At 33.0% G+C, this 23296-nt stretch overlaps 1 protein-coding gene across 1 annotated transcript; it reads right to left on the minus strand.

Moving 5' to 3' along the window:
* Nucleotides 1-329: 329 nt before the first annotated feature.
* Nucleotides 330-23026, minus strand: LOC149424288 (uncharacterized). The gene is made up of 12 exons (XM_089651418.1): nt 22793-23026; nt 18545-20357; nt 18302-18412; nt 17248-17684; nt 15548-15640; nt 13515-13636; nt 12650-13019; nt 12420-12529; nt 11433-11497; nt 8392-8606; nt 6706-6846; nt 330-1794 (listed from the first exon to the last, which is right to left on the minus strand). The coding sequence occupies exons 1-12, from the start codon at nt 22967-22969 to the stop codon at nt 1546-1548; spliced, it is 3903 nt and encodes a 1300-aa protein (XP_089507544.1). The 5' UTR covers nt 22970-23026; the 3' UTR covers nt 330-1545.
* Nucleotides 23027-23296: the final 270 nt, after the last annotated feature.

Consider the following 23296-nt stretch of genomic DNA (forward strand, 5'->3'; position numbering starts at 1 on the left):
TTAAAACTATAATGTACAGCATTCTGAATAATTATAATATGAAATGAAAAGAGAGAGAGAAGAATACTTAAAGTTTCACTTCCGTCGTGCGTAGGCTTGCCACACACTGTATTTTTTTTATAGAGCTTACAGGGAAGGAACAAGAAAGTAGTCAGAATACACTAGATTTTTTTACGTATAAACCGGCATTGCTCGGGGTTGTGAACAGGGCCGTCTTAAACCATGAATGGGGGGCATGGCCATACTGCGTTTGAGGGCCGTTTGTAAACCAACAGGAAAACAACAAACTACAATTTTTTTTTTATTATTGAATATGTAAACACATTACAATAATTTACAAATGTAGATATTTCGAGGCTGATTGCGAAAAAATTAGAAATTTTTAACAAAAAATTGCCCAACTCAATTGTTTCTATAATTTTATTGAAGAGGTTCATGCAAGATAGTGCTATGCCACTGAATCGTGATTTGGAGATTTGAGAACATTTAAAAGTTTTAAATAATTGAAAAAAATACAAAATACCGCTATTATCATTTTGAATTTGACTCCTGTGTTCTCAACGTGCATCGTTTTGGTACTTAGCCAGGACCCCTCCGACGTTGGGGCTCTATGAAAACTTTGATATATTATTTTCCGAGTCCTATGTCCTCAATGTGTACCATTTTCACAGCATCCCCAAAGATGACATGTTATGCATTTGTGGAGTTGCAAAAACCGCTATCAAATTTTTAGGAAATCTGGAGTCACAAAAAACCGTTTCGAACACCTTGAAAATAATTTGAAAAAATATACCTTTTATACTAAAAATCAAAATAATTGTACATTATTCTATTTATGTATAATATTAATATTATATTTATTTTCAATTCAATAAAGTACTTTTTTTAATGTACCAAAACCTGCAGAAATTTACAGAGTAGGTTTTGCATCTCCATGACTTATATTATCTTTTTGAATAACTTGGACCTTTGAGGTTTTCATCCCAAGGATTTCAATTTTTCGAAAGGAAATCATTTACTAGCACGGTTTTTCAATGGACATAATTATTAAAAAAAACACACAGGAAAGTAATATCCACTTTAATCCAATTAATTTTAACCACTGTTTTATGCATTAAAAACACAATTTTGTAGAATGTTCAAAATACTATCTTTTGAAAATAAAAAATGTATAAATGATTTTTCATTCAAATTACATACTAAATTTGCTGTTATTATTAAATGCACAAAACTTAATAATGATATACTAAATACCTAACACTTAAAAATCTGGTCATAAACCAGCGTCTCATGAGAAAGCTGTTCAAGATAATCATATTGGACTAGAATACAAATTACATCATATTAGATTACATAGTCTTCTGCATAATAATTCTCAGCTCAAATTCGAATCTTCTATAAAGTTGTCACATAATTCAGGCTTAAAGTTTTTTTCCAGTCCCTTTGAAAATCTCATAAGAGAGTTTCACAGTAAGTTTGTAGGTTCTGATAATACAAGATGTTGGTTTCTTCCGAATTCTACATTACATAATAAACCCTGGACGATTATCTGTCAGAGAAGTCCATAGGGTCCATCTCAGTTGTGCTGGTAACCGACGGTGACAAGACCTTGATTGCGGCATTCATGATGGAGTCTCCGTTGCAGCCGTTGAGGTCATAGAACTCATCCGTGTTGATGGCAATGCTGTTCATGACGATCATAGGGGGCAGCTGACCACCTTCAAACAGCCCCAAGAGGTTATCCGAAACGGGCCTCTTCGTGCAGAACTGCTGAGCCAGAAGTAGGAAATACAACTGAAACAAAATTTATGTATTATGTGTAACGCTTTTTATTACTTTTGATGAATCTTTAGCCACGGGAACTTTTCGTGACTTGAGGAAAGAAGCACATGTGGTACCAGTATTCAAATCAGGTGACCAACCTTTAGTAAATAAATATAGACCAATTAGTTTACTATAGGTATTTGAACCTCTGATATACAAAAAATAAAAAACACACTTTAAGTCTCTTCTCTGCGCTAAGCAACATGAATTTGTTCATCACATATCTATCAATTAAATTTTTTTGGAATTTTGTAATTATGTGTGAAATTCTTTGAATGAAAGATTACAATTAGATGTAATTTATACTGATATCCAAAAAGCTTTTGATAAAGTTAACCACTCCATCTTACTAAAAAAGCTTGATCAAATAGGAATACTTGGAGACCTATTTCAATTTATAACAGAACACAATTAGTGCTTATTAATGGATATAAATAACCCCCAATATTTGTAACTTCTAGAGTACCACAGGGGTCAAATATTGGCCCCCTGCTTTTTCTAATATTCATAAATGACCTTGGTTCAAAATTAAACTGTGATTATCCTTTTTTTGAAAAAATTTAAGTCTGTTTCCGATCATCAACTGCTTCAAAATGACGTTGTTACACTAAATAACTGATGTACTGTCAATGATATGCACAAAATGTTATACTTTAAACTTCACTCGACATTGTAAAGGATTTTTCCTATGTTATTAATAATTCTATTCTTAAAAAAGAGTCTTCCTTAAGATATTTAGGAATCACTATTGATTCTGAATTTATATTCGATGTGCACATTAACGACAATAAATGCAAATCACTTAAAATGATGGGATTCATTCACAGAATATGTAAACCTTTCAAAGACCCTCAATCATGTTTAATCCACATTACTGTAAATATTAAAACATTTTAGAATCGTTTTTAAAAAAATGCTACTTTCAAATGTAGTCTAAATTACTATCTTAGATCATACGACTTACATTTTTAATACTTCAAGATTAATACTTTTAAAATTAGAAGGCAATTGACTGATCTAATTTATGTTTACACAAAATGATTGACGGCCATCTTGATACTGCATTATGTCTTAGCGATATTAAATAAAGTTTCCCAATTCCCATTGTTTAAGATGCCATAGCATGTTTCACCTGAATGCATTTACAAATAATATCGCCTATTTTAGTCCTCTGTCCCAAATGTATCAAACTATATAATAAGATAGAGTGAAGTAGACATTTTTAATTTACTGGATTCAGAAAAAATGTTCTGCTGTTGCTAAAAATATGTTGCGCTGATTATATTATGTATTACTTGGTCTCTATTTAATTTGTGTCTTTTTTTGTCTCTTACCTTTTTTTGTACTAGATATTTGTCATTTGAATGAGCTTTCATAAATGCTATAATTTTGGATTTTTATTTTTTTTATTATTGAATCTTTATTTATAGGTTTGAAAATTAATTTATCCCATGTATGAGTAGATTTTTGTAATTGTGACACCTATTTGTGTATTAACTAAGTTTTTTATGACTGGATTGTTCTCACGTCTATAAAAACCCAGTATAAATAAATTATTTAAAAAAAACATTACATTCAATAACTCAGAGGAATTGTACCTATTGATTTGATATTATGTAAGAATTATGGAACTGGCAGACGAAGGATGAAAGTAAACTGAATGCTATGTGAATGAGATCTATGAGAGGAATGTGTGGAAAAGCATGCAAGAATGTAAGAATGAATTAAGGAATGTGAGGAGACTATTACCTATTGATTTGATATTATGTAAGAATTATGGAACTGGCAGACGAAGGATGAAAGTAAACTGAATGCTATGTGAATGAGATCTATGAGAGGAATGTGTGGAAAAGCATGCAAGAATGTAAGAATGAATTAAGGAATGTGAGGAGACTATTACCTATTGATTTGATATTATGTAAGAATTATGGAACTGGCAGACGAAGGATGAAAGTAAACTGAATGCTATGTGAATGAGATCTATGAGAGGAATGTGTGGAAAAGCATGCAAGAATGTAAGAATGAATTAAGGAATGTGAGGAGACTATTACCTATTGATTTGATATTATGTAAGAATTATGGAACTGGCAGACGAAGGATGAAAGTAAACTGAATGCTATGTGAATGAGATCTATGAGAGGAATGTGTGGAAAAGCATGCAAGAATGTAAGAATGAATTAAGGAATGTGAGGAGACTATTACCTATTGATTTGATATTATGTAAGAATTATGGAACTGGCAGACGAAGGATGAAAGTAAACTGAATGCTATGTGAATGAGATCTATGAGAGGAATGTGTGGAAAAGCATGCAAGAATGTAAGAATGAATTAAGGAATGTGAGGAGACTATTACCTATTGATTTGATATTATGTAAGAATTATGGAACTGGCAGATGAAGCATGAAAGTAAACTGAATGCTATGTGAATGAGATCTCTGAGAGGAATGTGTGGAAAAGCATGCAAGAATGTAAGAATGAATTAAGGAATGTGAGGAGACTATTACCTATTGATTTGATATTATGTAAGAATTATGGAACTGGCAGACGAAGCATGAAAGTAAACTGAATGCTATGTGAATGAGATCTCTGAGAGGAATGTGTGGAAAAGCATGCAAGAATGTAAGAATGAATTAAGGAATGTGAGGAGACTATTACCTATTGATTTGATATTATGTAAGAATTATGGAACTGGCAGATGAAGCATGAAAGTAAACTGAATGCTATGTGAATGAGATCTATGAGAGGAATGTGTGGAAAAGCATGCAAGAATGTAAGAATGAATTAAGGAATGTGAGGAGACTATTACCTATTGATTTGATATTATGTAAGAATTATGGAACTGGCAGATGAAGCATGAAAGTAAACTGAATGCTATGTGAATGAGATCTCTGAGAGGAATGTGTGGAAAAGCATGCAAGAATGTAAGAATGAATTAAGGAATGTGAGGAGACTATTACCTATTGATTTGATATTATGTAAGAATTATGGAACTGGCAGATGAAGCATGAAAGTAAACTGAATGCTATGTGAATGAGATCTCTGAGAGGAATGTGTGGAAAAGCATGCAAGAATGTAAGAATGAATTAAGGAATGTGAGGAGACTATTACCTATTGATTTGATATTATGTAAGAATTATGGAACTGGCAGATGAAGCATGAAAGTAAACTGAATGCTATGTGAATGAGATCTCTGAGAGGAATGTGTGGAAAAGCATGCAAGAATGTAAGAATGAATTAAGGAATGTGAGGAGACTATTACCTATTGATTTGATATTATGTAAGAATTATGGAACTGGCAGATGAAGCATGAAAGTAAACTGAATGCTATGTGAATGAGATCTCTGAGAGGAATGTGTGGAAAAGCATGCAAGAATGTAAGAATGAATTAAGGAATGTGAGGAGACTATTACCTATTGATTTGATATTATGTAAGAATTATGGAACTGGCAGATGAAGCATGAAAGTAAACTGAATGCTATGTGAATGAGATCTCTGAGAGGAATGTGTGGAAAAGCATGCAAGAATGTAAGAATGAATTAAGGAATGTGAGGAGACTATTACCTATTGATTTGATATTATGTAAGAATTATGGAACTGGCAGATGAAGCATGAAATTAAACTGAATGCTATGTGAATGAGATCTCTGAGAGGAATGTGTGGAAAAGCATGCAAGAATGTAAGAATGAATTAAGGAATGTGAGGAGACTATTACCTATTGATTTGATATTATGTAAGAATTATGGAACTGGCAGATGAAGCATGAAAGTAAACTGAATGCTATGTGAATGAGATCTCTGAGAGGAATGTGTGGAAAAGCATGCAAGAATGTAAGAATGAATTAAGGAATGTGAGGAGACTATTACCTATTGATTTGATATTATGTAAGAATTATGGAACTGGCAGATGAAGCATGAAAGTAAACTGAATGCTATGTGAATGAGATCTCTGAGAGGAATGTGTGGAAAAGCATGCAAGAATGTAAGAATGAATTAAGGAATGTGAGGAGACTATTATGATGTGGAAGTGAATGATAGAAGAAGTCAAGGAAGACACAGTACGATCAAGAGAAATCCAATACTTGAATCAGACCATGTCGAGAGCCAGAATAATAGGTGAGCAGTGTAAGACGATGTATGAATGTGAATGAAGCAAGAAGTGTGTGCCAAGACAGAATTGTGCTGGCTACTCCTGCAGAGAAACGGCGAGATGGTTAATTGGTTAGTTTCAGATACTGAAAATGCTTGTTTAGGTTGAATCAAGGATTTTAACATAGCTTATAATACATTTTTACTATGTAATATGCAATGCCATCAATCAGCAAGGATAACAAGACACCCTACATTAAAAATAAAAATAAATTAATTCAAAAACCTATGATCTAAAACCTATATATTTTTATGTTTTGATAAATAAACTTTTAAAAGTATTTGTGAATTATTGGTAATTAAATATTTCTAAGAAAACATCAAGTTGAATTCTAGTATTCAACACTTTCACTGTCTTAAATTACTTATTACAGGGATTTTTAAATCCAAAAAAACTTGTTTAATTAGTACCTAATGCATTTCACTGAATCTTATAAAAATTATTTTATTATCCACTAGCTGACGTTTACCCGGCTTTGCTTGACTTTTCCCTACTTTCAATTAATATAATATCCATGTATTATACATAAACCTTCCGGAACAAAATCCCTAAATGATAGTGAAAACCCTATCAAACTTCGTTGCATAGTTTAGAAGAACTAAGCGCACAAACAGACAGACGGGCATACTATTTAGAGATTATCCAAGCTTATAAATAGAATCTGTTGATTGACATTTAAGTACCTACATAATAATTATATAGGTACTTCGACACAAGTAAAAGAAATTGACATACCTGTCCAGTTGTTTTGTTAGCCCAAATAACAGGCAGATCTTTTGATAATATTTCACTTCCATAGTTTTTGTATGTCATATATGCTAATTTAGCCCCTGCCACATTGGTTATTATTTCAGTTGATAGATCACTTGGGTTCAACTAAAAAAACACAAGTTTTACAGTTGAAAAATAAATAGTAGAGTATCATCTCAGTTAAACACCAAAATACACTTTTTGCAAGATATTCTTTAAAATATTAAGACAAATTATTTGTTGGCGCCTGTACATATGTAATATGAATACGAATAAATAATTTGGTTCGTATAAAAACTCAATTCTTTCAAGAAAGGCATACAAATACAATATTGGATTGAATCATCAATAGTTTTCAGGTCATTTGTTGGGGACCTCTGTTTCTCTTCCATAGTTTAAATTTATTATTCCTTTTTGATAATAATTTTTTCAAAAATTTTACAGCCTCTGTGGTTGAGTGGTTACGATGCTTGTCTATGAATCACAAGGTCGCGGGTTTGAATCCCAGCATACACAAGTAATTTTTTTTTTATTAATTTGTGTTATTTCTGAATTTTTTCAATCAAAATAATGTTTGTGGAACAGTGGTAGATACTTTCAGTACCTCCCTGGTGAAAGACCGCCATTCAGAATCGAAACGTTGCTTGAAATGGCCTTAGCCATATTGGATAGCCAGGTACTTCACCACCTTCCTTTCCCCATCTCCTCCCCCTCCCCACTACCTTCAGCCTCGCAAGATTCTCCACTTGCGAAGACGGTTGGAAGCTTCTGCGGTAGGTACTCACTTTAAAAACATCATAATCCGCTTTACAATTTGTACACTCTATACCAGCGGTCGGGGAACTTTGTAACCATTACCCCAAAATATTTTTGGGTAAGTCGATATTACCCCTTCCCCCAATTTTGAAAAGAGTCTTCTACTCAATGTATATTTAAATATTATTTATTGAATTAATCTACACGGAAAAAAAAAGTTACATGAAAATAGTAAATATGTAATAGACAAACAAAATAAAATTCTCAAATCGGATCAAACAAAAATTCTGATTTAGGATTTTATGTTTCCCTTTCAGTTTTTGGAGAAATGATGTTGCTTCATGTTTGATACAATTACTTCAAAATTGGGACTTTTTGATGTAAGAGCAATTTGAATACAGTCTTCGGCGTTTAATCGATTTCTGTTCTTCGTTTTTATGTTCATTAGAGTGGAAAAGCCTTGTTAACAAAGATAGGTTGTTGCAAATGGCAGCTTCTTTTTTACCCCCTCCTTATGTGCAATCGTAGCTTTTGATATCCAAAAAGACGACAGATTGGCTTTGCTCTCAAATTGAATACGTGCTTCAGTATTAGATCGAAGTTCAAGTATTGTTTCTGCCAAACCCGGAGGTTCTTCTGGTATGTTAGCAATTCCACATTTAAAAGAATCTACAACCCAATTGAAAGTATGTATACCAAGATCTGGAAAGTAGTCAGAGAACCGCTCTTTGAGTTTGGTAAGATGTTTTATAACTGTATCCTTGATGTCATCAAAAGTAATATTTTCACAGTCTTCCAAAATAGCAAACTAGAAAAATTTCCTTATTACCCAAAAAAAACATATTTACCCCATTTGGGGTAATTTACCCCGGTTCCCCGACCGCTGATCTATACTATAGAAATTGACAAACTTACTTCAACAAACATAGAAGTTTCATCATTTGCTGGTTTTATTATTATTAACTGATTTTCAGGTTGTGCACCATCATTTTTCTTTAAGATTCTCACAGTAGATAATTCCAGATACAAGTTAATCTGTTTTGCTATGTTGAATCCCAAATCAGCCATAGAAACATATTTTGGATAAGATGTATCGCCCAAATGGTACGACAATGCTCCCAATGGTACAACTGAAATTACAAAAAAAGGTTCAGTGAAAAATATTATGGCTTTAAACACAAATTATTATGGTGGTTCATCTTATGTACAAAATTATTATGGTGGTTCATCTTATGTACAAAATTATTATGGTGGTTCATCTTATGTATAAAATTATTATGGTGGTTCATCTTATGTATAAAATTATTATGGTGGTTCTTCTTATGTACAAAATTATTATGGTGGTTCATCTTATGTATAAAATTATTATGGTGGTTCATCTTATGTATAAAATTATTATGGTGGTTCATCTTATGTATAAAATTTATTGAAATGATTAAGTGATTTTCCGTATATTATGTAAAAGTATTTTTTCTTTAGAAAAATTTTTATAAATCGATTCTGAATATTATTATATAGTTTTATTGTAGATATATAATTATTCATAGTTAAATTATACTAACAACTGCACCAAATCCCGATTGGGTAGAACCGACCAATCCAATTTCAGAGAAATGAGTATATCTCTGTTTGCTTATGCAAGATTGCCACCGAAAGTTGATAGAATGCATTATCATTGACAACGAGTCCATCTACCGAGTTTCAGCTCGATGGGATGTCGAGAAGTGGGTTAATTTCCGATTCCAAGATATGCATTCATTCATTCATTCACAAAAACAAATGTGAAATTCAAATAGATATACAGTGAAACCTCTATCTATCGTTCCTCAAATAATCGTTTTCCCGGATGTATCATTTATTTCTTCTAGTCCGAATTCATTTCATACAAAAATAGATCGCATCGATCGTTTCTACGTCCACCATTTTCCCGCATTCATCGTAGGAATTACGTCGAGTATTTGATATATTTTGTCTAGGTTTAAACGGCGCCAGACAGCACTTGTTACGATGCGCGAAAATTGTGAGAGAAAAAGAGAAAGAATAACAGTTTGTCGCCGCCATCAGTCGCTAGTTGTCGTCAGTTGTCGCTAGATACCCGAACTTAGTGGAGTGTTTGCAGTTATCCTTTTTGAGCTTTTAAACTATCTTCGAAATGAGCCGTTTGATGAAAAAAGTACGTACTCTTTAAGAAAGATTGAAAATTATCGAAGAGGTGGAAAAAAACCCCGCTGAAAAACCCGTCGATATAGCCAAGCGTTTAGGAATCGCGGCATCCACGTTAAATTCTATTTTCTTGAAAAAAAAACGAAATTCGGGAGCAAATTCAAAAGTGCGGAAAATCTTCGAAAACTAGAAAAACCAGTAAAGAATTAAATTATTATCTCTTGGTACCAAATTTGACAAATTTTAACAATTTTGTTACTTTCGACGACAATATTCCAACGTGTGAGATAGAAACTATCGAAAGCTTGTGTGACGCAAGATTGACGGAGACAACAAAAGAGGTCGATATTGATGAAGAGGAGCCGCTGCCTGTAACTTCATTTTCAGAAGCTCTCTTTGAAATATTGAAAACTTTCTACTACGCACACTCAATAACTGATGCCGAAAAGAATATCATTTGCAAAGCCGAAAATATACTGTTGACTTGCGGAAATAAACCAGTAAAAAAACAAATGTCGATGAAAGATTATGTATTTACAATGCAATAAACTTTTTTTTAAAATTTCTTCTGTTTAGCTTTGTATTTTTTTAAATAAATACATTTATTTACATCTAAAACTTATTTTCTTCTTATAATTTTAATCTACCAACGGTTATGCAGATTGGGAGGACGGTATCTTTACTGGACCGTATCTCCTAGTGTTTTGTCCTCTTAATCCCGCATTCATTGTTTTCCCGCATTCATCGTTTATTTCGATAGGTCCCTTTAAAACCAATAGATAGAGGTTTCACTGTATTTAATTACGAATTAAACACCAACAAATTAATCAATACCCCTGTTCGGTTGGCATCATTGGATCGGCGGGCTTCTGAATTCACACGAGTATTTTCGTTTTGGTTTTGTAAGGTGATTTTTATGTGTCGGTTTTGTTTTTTGGTAGATTTGGAAAAATTGCAACATAATTTGGACAACTTTAAGCTCTATAATAAAATTGTGGTTTAATATTTAAAATAAATATATATATTATTAAGGATATATTCATGGGCAAACTGACAACCAAACAATATAAATACTACTAATGTTTATTTTTGGAGTCAACGTTTCCACATAAACACCTAATTCTATTACCATCTCCCGATGAATATCTGAATGTCCCCATTCAGGAACATGGACAAATTGAGTCGAGTACAACATGGTTGTAATTTTACACTTTGGTACACTACAAAAATAGAAGCGAAGAGATGCTGACATTTTACAATGTGTTCTTCAATTAAGAGAGGTTAAATTTAAGAAATGAAAAACGTTTCGAATTTCGCATACAAAATCCGGTACCTACCTACCTTATTTGATTAAACCGCAAAACTATGACCGTTTGTTGTCACGCCCGACCGACTATATATTTGGAGCAATTTCGCAGACTTTCGCGAATGTTTTATACTAATATAATACACAGATAATTTATATGGCAGCTCTTTAGTGAGATACGGAAGGGGCGTTGTAATCTTAAATCTTGCTTGGATGATATTCGAAAATCTTTTCTCTTAGACTTGTTATTATTATTGTTAAAGAAAAAATGGAAGTACAAAGGAATTTTAAATTTATATATATTGCATAGTGTTTAGTGTAACAACGAAAACATTTGTATTGTGTTGTATATTACCGACCCAGTTGCCTTTAGTAAAGTCAGAATAAATCAAATGCTATAGATATTTTCTTTTGCAAGTGATAACATGATTACAATATAGGAGTATGCATGTACCAAAATCGAGTACTAATATGAAGTATCACTCACCAATTCCACCAAGTGACTTTACTATAGAAAGCTTGGTTTCAAACGGAGAATACAGGATAGTCCACCTAGAAATAATAGAATTGATTGAAGCGTTGTTTGTTTTGTAGATTCATTAGAAAAATTGATGAAATTAGAAAAAACCATTAATAAGCGAAACTATGTTCAGATCAACCAAAAAGGTTACCGTTATTTTTACAAATAATAATATAAGACATGCTATTGGTCTGAAGCAAAAACTACAATGAAGTGTTAACGATAAAAATGTAGCTTAACCCTATCAGTACCGCACTTTTATTTCCACATATAGACTATATTTTAAACTTTTTTACCTTGACACCTTAAACAATTTTTTTTTTTTTTGCTCACTAATTTAGATTTTTTTCTAATTCGATTTTCATTATTTTTACGTCTCAAAGGGTTAATTTTTTTATTAGTCAGGAAAAAAAATCTAACGCGCAAACAATTATTTGATTAAAAAAAATAATAATTTATAGTATAACATGTATAAATATAAAGATAACATTAAAATAATAATGGATCCCAGTCCGAGCAAAACAGCCAAAACGGGATATGTCACTATATTTACAGTATTTGTTAATTATAATATTTGTTATTTTATAATTATATTAATTTTTTTGTTCATGTTCCTCAGAAGGAACTCTGGTATTGAAAGGATTAAGTGTTTATTTAGTACCTGTATTAAACCCTAGGGGTCGCATTTGCAGTATTGAATAATCATGCCCAAGCATTAAAGCATGAAGCATTGCAATTGCAGTGTCGAAATTGTACATTCATTTTGCCTTTGTATATAACCTCTACTAGATTAGTTAAAAGACAAAAAATAAAATGTCACTTTATCGAGTATTGCCAGTGTGTTGGCTTTAACAAAAAAATATTTTTATTTATTGAAGTTTCTTGTCGCCCCCTAAGGGTTAAATTTGTTTATACATTAAATAATATTGATTAAGTGTCATAAAAGTTACTTACAGATTTTCTGGTATCATTGGATCATTGCCTAACTGCTTGTAAAGGAGTTTTCGATTTCTTTCGTGTAATGCATTGGTATTTACTATAAAACATGATATATTCACATCATACTGAAAAAAATAAAATAAACGTAATGAAATGAAGCACAACAGTTAACAAAAATTGTGTAGAAAATAGTGGATGTACCAAACTGACTGGGTTTATGATAGTGAATAATTAATGTTACAAACCGTTTCAAGTCTATCAATTAAGTCTTGTGGATTTTTCCAAGGCAAATGATCTCCGACACCGAGCAATGACAAATTCCCAATAGTTGCTTTTGCCAATTGTTCGTTTTTAATTTCACTCAACCAGTCCTTATTAAACTCCGAATACAATGTGTTAACAAGTCTTTCAAATATATCTTCGGAATGTTTGTATAGATCAGTGATTTCGTTTTTCTCGAAAGATTCAAGGTACAGGGCAGAACTGACATCTTGCATTTGTTTGCTTGACATTTTGAGGCAGTACGAAGTCCTTTCACCAATTTTCTTTTGCTCCAACACATACTGTTTGTACAGATGATGTGTGTAGAGGGCTAAAATACTGTTATGCATTTCTCTAAAAGGTGAAAAAAAGATAATTGTGAATGAGTGGGGTTATTCAAAGAAATCAATAATAAATAAACAGGTTGGTAGATACTCTGAGTATCGCCCTGGTGAAAGACTACCATTAGGAATCGAAATGTTGCTTGAGATGATTTTATCCGTGTTTGGTGACCAATAGCCAGACACTTCCCCACCTTCCTCTTACCCATATCCTTCCACACCCCAATCCCTCCCCAACACAACATACCCCAATTGGAGATATCATTGTTCATTTATTCCATAATATATGGAAGTACAAACTCATTAGCATTAACTTGTAATGACATAAAGAAGGATATATGATTTGCCGCTGAGAGCTCAGTTCTATTGCAACCCTTTTTTGCAGCGCGCGTTGCTTATGAGAAGGAGAAGTTTCTCTATTATGTAGTGCTTCATCTGCTGCGGCTTTTGAAACCCCCAGCATCCTAATAAAAAACATGAAAAGAAAGACAAATGTTTCAAAATTCACCTTTTATCTGTAGTCTTCAAAGCATCCATTACTTTAGATAAATAAGACATGAAATAAACTTGAACATGAATGTCTTTTGGTAAGGGACCGACAAGTTCGGTGAGCAATTCTTCCCAGTTCACCTGTAATAAAGTATTATTTTAGTAAAATCCTACCATAATATTATCACAACAATATGTCTACTTGAATTTCAAAGAGTAGAGTTCAAAACAATGCAAAACATTTAAGTCACAAATCCTGTTCTTTTTAAAGGAGAAATTTACTAATTACCTACAGAACAAAATAACCAGTTTTCAAAAGTTTTTTAGCCTACAATTTTAGGATCGGCTTGTAGATGAGTAGGTTCCTACCAACCTACCTAATATTGTGATAACCTACAATACAAAGTACAGGGAATTTACCAACCTAAACCACATGTGGCTGGGAATGTAATGTTGTTAACCACATTTATATAAATAGTTCACCGTTGATGTGGTAAAGCCAGCCTCGTGCCTGGTTTAAGACCAGGTTTTAACCAAACAAACTCCATCGTAATAGGTCAAGTTTTTCACTGTCCTGACCTTACGCGCCGCGTAAAATTTATACCACTTTTTTATTAAAGATACAATAAAATATGGTCATCTGGCAATAAGGAAGTTGAGTCCATTTTTTTTATTTTTTTTTATCAATGTTCGCATTCAAACTTAAATACTGGTATTTTTTTTTTTTTTTTTAAAGTTTGTTTTCATAATTAAATTAATTCTCAAAGTTTAAATTTTATTAAGCCCGCCAAAACGAGCGGAATCCGAGCGGTAAGAGGCGGGGTGTGGTGTGACGTCATTAGAACTGTGAAAACCACGACGCTCAAGCATTTTGTATGGAAAAATTTTTAATTCTTCAACAAGGAATTCCAGTAATTTTTTTACCAATGTTAACCGTCTATTAGAATTGATGTTTTTAAAAAAAAAGAAAATTGATTAAGATTTAATAGTTAAATTAATATTTTAAGTTAGAATATTTGCTTTTCCCGCCCGGTACGGTATTGCCTCGCTATTTGTTGACGTTCCACGCGCTAATTCAGGACCACCGCGCAGAAAAGTAAAGACCAAAAGTAAAATAACGGTTTACAGCCCAGTTCACTGTGAGACCTTTCTGGGCGGCCGGCGGCCTGAAGTGTATCACATGCTATGTGACATGTATAATAATAAAAACTTCTAAGTTATGCAATAAACAACATATTATTATAAAGCACTATACGAATATGTATCTTTAGAAATCCATTTCATATAATAATAACAACAAATACGTACATATATTTGACAAACCCAAATAAACCTTTGGCCTATACACCTCTCTCATCTAAACCGACCATCTCTCATGTAATAGAAAGAGATGCACCATAGGTGATCCGTTGAACGTACAAGTCACGACACATGTGACGTCAGAATTCTTTCGACCAATCGTGGAGCGTCTACAGTCTATTGCTATTGAATGCTTTTTCAAGAACGTTTAACTAATTCTAAGAATAATAATATAGAAATATATTTATATTTTTAGAATCGATATTTTTTTATCTACATGAACATATTTTTTATAAGTCAAAATATTTTTCACTCAACTTCCTTATTGAATAGATTCACTCTGTAATGTTCAATAAAGTTAACTGTGTTGAAAACTTGCACTAGATGGCTTTTTATAAATGAGATTGTGTTATGCATAAATTACGCCAATACAAGTATAATTTCCTTTTTAACCTTATCTACGCGGCTGTGGTATATGTGATCTACTGCTATCCCCCTCTCGAAACTAACATTGTAATGGTTCAATATTGCCAGAAAGAGGAGAGTGCGCCTCATCAGGTACCTAACCAACAGCAGGTAATACAATACCTAACTATCGTGATTCATTTTTGGGTTTCTATGCCTTGATGCACTTCCTCCTTCTTACACCAACGTTTCAGACAGCGTTACAGTATCCATCATAAGGACAGATATACCTAACTAGATTACTATCATGATATATTTGAGCTATTTATCTTTGATTAATGGTTTTACCAGATTAAGGCTTTTTTGCAGATTTGGAAGAGATTTTGATGTAAAAATCTTGTATTGAAATTCTTTCCTCCTTTTAATGGCAGTTGGTAGAAACTGAAAAAAAACACACACACAGATTAATTTCATTGCATGCATAGATAAGAAAAAATTAATGCATTAAGCTAATTAATTTATTATCACGCTAAAGTAGATAAAAGAGTACACACATATATTATTATAATACAAAAATGCTGGATGACCTTAAAAATAATCATTAAGAATGCAAACACTTTGTGGCTTGACATTATATAAATGAAAAAAAGTTTATTGAGTTTTATATAGGTCGACCGGTTTCGGTTGGAAATATAAAGTTTATATTTCCATTGTCCTGAAGAAGGTTAAGTGCAACCGAATCCGGTCGACCTATATAACTCAATAAAGTGGTTTAAAACAAAGTTTAAAGAAATTTGTTTGCAGTTGGTTGCACTGAAATTTGAATGAGTTTGATAACTATTGCACTATGTATATTGAGAGCGTCTGAATCTGAATATCGAAGGAATCTGGCGAACCCATCTCTCAGGGAGTTGATACACGGCCTGCAATAGCCATCCCAAACTAAGGCATGAGCTACCGTGATCAGGCTGAACGACCTGAGGAACAGTGTCACAAACGGTGCCTCCAAGAAACAGGGTCGCATCTCGGAGTATTTAGTATTTAGTAAACGGGGCTCTGCTGGAGTGGACCTGCTATTTCTCTAAATGCTTGTGGAACGAAAATTGGACCATTCAAATACTTCCTCTTCCCTCGTGGGCCTTCAGGGAACCAAGGGGGAGTGGACTCCTTTGTTGTGGGGTCTTCAGGAAACCGAGGAGGAGTGGAGAGGAGAGATGACACCTTCCCTCGTGGGGTCTTCAGGGAACCAGGGGTAGTGGACTTTTCCATTGTGGGGCCTTCAAGGAACCAAGGAGGAATGGAGAAGAGATATGAGGCATATTGTGGAACAAGAAGACATAGCCTCATATCCAATGACAACCCTGGTGAACTTTATAAAAAGGACTGGGTTCCTGTTAAAGGAATGAGATAAAATGGGAGAAATCACAATGGGCCTATGGCCTAAGTGTTCATGGGAAAACAAAATAGAATAAATAATAGCTTACATTTAAAAAAACTAATTTTAATTCAACCGATGTATTCGCATAGATTTCGGGATGACTTATGCGATGATAGTTTGCTGTCGACTTTATACATTTGAATTATATTATAGATCAATTATATTATATATTTTTCTTTTTTTTTATCTCTCTCTTTGTGGATTGACATATAAATGAAAATAAAACAATTACTTTGTTTATAACAAAGAAATTTTATTTATTTAATTTTGTTTAACCGACCGGTTTCACATGGCACAAGCATCTTCAGGGTACAAACAGTTTATTGTTGTACCCTGCAGACGCTTTTGATAAGCGAAACCGGTCGGTTACAACAAATTAAATAAATAAAATTTCATTGTTATAATGGTTTTATTTTCATAATATATTTTACTTTATTGATTCAAATTATACTAAATATTTTATATTATTGGATCAGTATAAATGTTTAAAACACATTTGAAAGAATGTTCAAATGAATAACATACATTATATTAAAATAAAATAAAAAATATACATATTATGTAGAGTTATTTATTTGCAGATAAATTTAAAATAATAAAAATTACTTACTTGGTTCTGAGCATCTAAAATTGTTAACTCCAAAAATATTAGTACTTCTGATAAAAGATTATTTCCCAATTTTCCATCAAAAACCTTGAAACTCTCTAAAGCTTGTCTGACCTCGAGCAAATACTGAGAAATTTCTTTCCGAGCATCATCGTGCATCATATATGCTTCTGTGAGGTTAAGTTCTCCCTTTCTGAACATTGTTTTATCAATGATGAATTTCTCATTTTCATTATTTCTCGTAAGACTGTCATATTCCATGTCGGGAAAGACTGGCATTATGACAAGACTAAGATTCTTTGTTTGAGGGTCCACGTCCAGTCTCACATCAAAAAGAACTGGGAAGTTTTTCTTCAACAATTTGGTCAGTAAGGAGGTGAGTGAAGGAAACTTTGTATTTTTGTCACAAAAGAATCCAACGTCACTTAAAGCTTCTTGGGCTGAAAAGAAAAAACGCAAATTAACATATTAATAATTTAAAAATCAACCCGTAAAAACAAAGTTTTTATACTTAAATTATTCATTAAATTATACATCTATTTTAAAATGTTATTAAGACTCAAAAAAATAATAATATAGTTTGACAGAGGATTGAACTTTCCTACCGAGAAACAGTAGTCGACTGTATGAAATATAGTTATTCATGGTCAGGAATGGAACCTGAAACAGTAGTCGACTGTATTGGTTGTATGAAATATAGTTATTCATGGTCAGGAATGGAACCTGAAACCACCGACTTATAGTCAAAAATCTTACTACTATTTTTTAAACACATTATTAAAAATACTTTATTGGTTTCGCTCTAAGGAAAATTGGCATGGGCTAAGTGATGGGCAATACGCACATCATTTTATTCAAAATACAGTTAAAAATGTATAAAGTAAGAAAAAGGAAAATAATTGACTAAAAACCATAGAGTTTGGTGACAGTGAAATAAGGAATAACAGACACCATTGCAGATTTAAAAATTGTCACTATTATTCAGTCCCAAATTTTGAAACTGCAGTTCTTAATTTTATTGTCTGCTCGAAGGCCTTGGTATAGTTGCCACACTTACCGGGGTCTAATGCTTTCACCTTGCTGTAATCGTAATTCATACATGAAGTGAAGTAATTCTTTAATGCAACCGCATATTTGGAGCTGTCTTTCCCTGTGTTTTCTATAGAGTCTGAAAATAAAATATTTAAAAAATTATCTGTAAATATATGAGATTTCTATTTTATCATATGCATAAAAAGTGATTGACACTTTAAAAATACTGAACACCAGTAAGCCTTTACAAAATAATAATTAAACATACCTTTTAACCTCTTCAGAAAGTCAGCGGATGGGTCTCTTTCTACCAAGTAATCTTTAGAAATGCCGCCACAAGCGTAACTATAGAAGTCTTCACAGATATTCTCATCATGCTTCATAAAACTCAAGGATTTACTGGCAATGTTTTTACAAGTATTTGTATCACAAACATTTGTTTCTTCTTCGCTTGTTATGTCTTGGTATGGTGAGAATTTAAAATAGGATGATTCTGTAATTGTTTTAGGAGCTGCGTAAGGAGTTGTTGATGCAACTTCATAACTTTTTGTAATTTCTTTCAAAATTTCTACAGTTTTAAGTGATTTATCAGTTGTGTCTTTTACACTGGACAAAGGGGTAGAAAGAGTTGAATTTTCCAAAGCATTTGGTTCATTTTGTGTTGTTACAGTATTATTATAATTATCAAATGTTCTGGAAACACTTTTGACATTTTCTAGTTGAGAATTAATTTCTTCAGTACCAACAGAATGTATGGATTTGCGTGTTGTGTTTGTTTCCCCTGTCTCTGTGTGTGTTTCTGATGTAGTTACATTTTCTAAGAGAATTGGGATGGATTTGTATGTTGGGTTTGTTTCCCCTGTTTCTGTTTGTGTTTCTGCATGTGTTTCTGATGTAGTTACATTTTCTAAGAGAATTGGGATGGATTTGTATGTTAATTTTGTTTCCCCTGTTTCTGTGTGTGTTTCTGATGTAGTTACATTTTCTAAGAGAATTGGGATGGATTCGTATGTTGTGTTTGTTTCCCCTGTTTCTGTGTGTGTTTCTGATGTAGTTACATTTTCTAAGAGAATTGGGATGGATTTATATGTTGTGTTTGTTTGCCCTGTTTCTGTTTGTGTTTCTGCATGTGTTTCTGATATAGTTATATTTTCTAAGAGAATTGGGATGGATTTGTATGTTAAGTTTTTTTCCCCTGTTTCTGTGTGTGTTTCTGATATAGTTACATTTTCTAAGAGAATTGGGATGGATTTGTATGTTGTGTTTGTTTCCCCTGGTTCTGTGTGTGTTTCTGATGTAGTTACATTTTCTAAGAGAATTGGGATGGATTTGTATGTTGTGTTTGTTTCCCCTGGTTCTGTGTGTGTTTCTGATGTAGTTACATTTTCTAAGAGAATTGGGATGGATTTGTATGTTGTGTTTGTTTCCCCTGTTTCTGTTTGTGTTTCTGCATGTGTTTCTGATGTAGTTACATTTTCTAAGAGAATTGGGATGGATTTGTATGTTAAGTTTGTTTCCCCTGTTTCTGTGTGTGTTTCTGATGTAGTTACATTTTCTAAGAGAATTGGGATGGATTTGTATGTTGTGTGTGTTTCCCCTGTTTCTGTGTGTGTTTCTGATGTAGATACATTTTCTAACAAAATTGGGATGGATTTGTGTGTTGTGGGTGTTTTCTCTGTTTCTGTGTGTGTTTTTGATGTAGGTACATGTTCTAATAGAATCGGAATGGTTTTGTTTATAATTTCTTCCCTCTCGGTAGGAGTTTCTGTTGTAGAAACACTTTCTGATAAAGTTCTATTAACAAAGCCTTCGATTGTAGTTTTTACGGTCTTCGTTTCTATCAAAGGAGGATGGGTGGTGGCGGTTGTGGTTGATGTTTGGGTAGATTCTTCAAAGTTATGAAATCGGGTTGTACCGGCAAAATGCCCTTTACGAAATGCAGTAGCTGTAACTTCTGTTTCACTTGGTGTTGTGGTCAAAGGAATTTGGCTGATAACATTGGCAGTTTTTTTATTATCTGTATTATTTACTGGAATTGTCTCGGCATCTGATTTATATGCTGCACTATATCCTTCGATGTTCTGTGAAAATTGTACAATGTGACTCAAAAATATAAAATTTAAAGGTATTTAATTTAATTTGTGCAAAAATAATTTTCATTACGTTTAAGATTTTCAAAACATAGTCCTCCATGATGTAATTAAATATTGGAATTGTTCCAAGTAATCTAAGCTAAGTAATAATAATCAAATCATATTCAGGTAGTACATAAGCACACAATCAGGGTGGAAGATCCTCTCAGTATCGTCCTGGTGTAAGACCACCATTCAAAATTGAAACATTGCTTGAAATGGCTTTAACTGTGTTTGGTAACCAGATCTGAATAGCCAGATACTTCCCCGCCTTCCTCCTCCGCATCTCCTTCCCCTCCTTATTACCTTCAGTCTCACAACATACCCCAATGTAATGCTGGCTCCAGATAGTTGGAAGCAGTTGGGACTTGAGTGGTATTCAAATTTAAAAAAAACAAATAGATTAAGGGCAGTTGGGGAAGTGCGTCTATAGGGTATGCGCGTCTTTCAGACTTAATGAGAAAACAAAGCTAAAACTAATTTGTGACTGTGTGCGACATCTAGGAAGATACTATATTAAAACTATCACAGTCGACTAGTTCTAGATGACTCTTTTATTTTACGCCACTTTTAGTCTGACAGATATTTACTTTCATAATGATTTTGATTTTTACCCCCCAAGAGAGTGAAACCCTACATATTTGCTAGTTTTTATTTAATTATATCACGAAACTACAAGAGCTGGCTTATAAAGTGCATTTAACATTTTCAATATACGTATTAATACATTTCTGTGTTTATTATAAAAAACATATAATAGACGGATGCATTCAGGGCCGGCCCTGCACCAAACGGAGCCTGGTGCAAGTAAAATTTTGGCACCCCTTAAAACCAGTAGACACCTATGTAGGAGATCACCGTAATCAATAATATTTGCATGATTTGTGTTTTCGTGTAGCACCGTTTTTATGAAAAATAATCTCAAGGGCGATGTTTTAGGGGAGGTATTATCACCCGGAGTGTTCTGTTCCAACTGCGCCCGCTTAGGGCCGGCCTTTGAGGCATTTCACGGAGTATGTGCATTCAGCTGTCAGCCATTACTAAAATGAATGTATTATATTTTACAATTTTCCTACGGTTCCCGCGCTAAGACTTCTTATTCATTTATAAAATCCTAATCGAATTCAAATCTTTCATTTATATGCCGCACTTCCTCCGACTAACCTTATTCTAAAAGTGGGTGACGTTACATACTACATATGAGTCTTCGACTTGCAAAACCTGCCCTGGAAGCTTTGGTTGATTCCGAGATAATCGCCAAATTATTGCAGTAATTTGGATACCTGTGTTTTGACGCTTTAAAAAAATAACAATGATTTTTTGACAATTTATGTAATATTTTTTCCTGTTTTCATCTTTTATCTTTCTTCGCAGTTGCGTAAAATGCACCGTGAAACTTCCTAATATTGTTTTCTTTAAAGAAAGGCACTGATACCTCTTGAAATTTATTATGCCTACCCTTTAGATATTTTTTTGCAGAATACCTGTATAAAGTAACGTAAATCTTCTTAAGTTCTTCATCAAATCATTAACTATTGCTTTTTGCTATTATGAAAAAGACAATAAAAACCTTTTGTTTTTAATATAATATCAGTTAAAAATCAAATTTACAAGAAGCCATCAAATAATAAATTTCCACGGACCGTCACTGACAAATGTCAAAATATAACATGAAATGTCAAAACTTTAAATATTTGTCATTACGTATTTTGTTACGTTTCCATGTATCTGGATTTACAGGACTCTTCCTTCATTCTATTGGAAGAGATTCTCCCAATCATCAAAGATAAATCCAATGTTCCTACTAAAAACTAACCTTTTTTCATTGAAGCAAAACTGACCCGAATTTTTCTGTAGAACAGCGATTTCTCAAAAGCGGCCATATTGGATTTTAAGCATCTTTATTTGAATAAAGACATCTCATTGGTCGATTCTTCGGAGCGGATTTTCCACATCACATTTTACAACCGGAACGGGATTACGAGTACGATTGCGAGTAATCCAAAAACAAAAATTTTTTTTTTTGCGAAATTCGTAAATAATTTTGAATTTTGTCGATACATCGACTAAATTGACAATTCGCTAGAAAACTGCAATTTTTGTCAAAAAATATCCAGAGAGGGTTTTGCAAGTCGAAGTCCCATATGATGCTTGAAAACCCCTGGTGTTTTGTAGAGGACCACATTTAGAGGCAATTTTTAAGTATTCAAATCAGCTTAGTGGATAAATACACAGTCCACGAAAAATTTATATCCGTGGTAGGGTGGTATATAAATTATTCAAATATATGAGTTATTTCACATATTATTAAAATAAAGTATGTATTGTGTATTAATTGGCAAATAATGAATAATAATCACAAATAAAAAATAAAAAAAACGTACCTCTTTATTGTGGCCATGTCCATTCTCTGCATTTTTGTACTTCAACGGCCAGGCAACTAGAAGGATGAGGAGACAAATCACCACAAAGATAATAACTGAACAGGTACAAGATCTCCAAGAGTCTTGCTTAGAATCTGGCCTTTGAGGTTTATACACGGTGTATGTTCCTCTCGACATTTCTCAAAACAATTTTATTGTAGATCCACTAAATGTGTGCACTAGTTCACAGCGATGCAATTAGTAGTTAAATGTAGGCTGAGTTAACTCTAGAAGCAGGAAACGAGAACTCTGGAAAACGGTGGACAGGAAATATTCCCACCACAACGATAAGAATCTGTGTTTCGCATGCGGTGAAAACAGTTAGGTAGAGTTAGATAAAAAAATACTTGTTAAATACAGTGTAAACTGATAAGAATATAATGTTTATGTTAAAAATTAAATGGGATAGGTATTAATACTATAAACATAACCATTGTTTTAGAAATTCATCATTTAATTTGCAAA

The sequence above is a fragment of the Hesperophylax consimilis genome, chromosome 4 (genome assembly GCF_061612785.1).
Source record: "Hesperophylax consimilis isolate HC1 chromosome 4, BYU_Hcon_1.0, whole genome shotgun sequence".
NCBI lineage: Eukaryota > Metazoa > Arthropoda > Insecta > Trichoptera > Limnephilidae > Hesperophylax > Hesperophylax consimilis.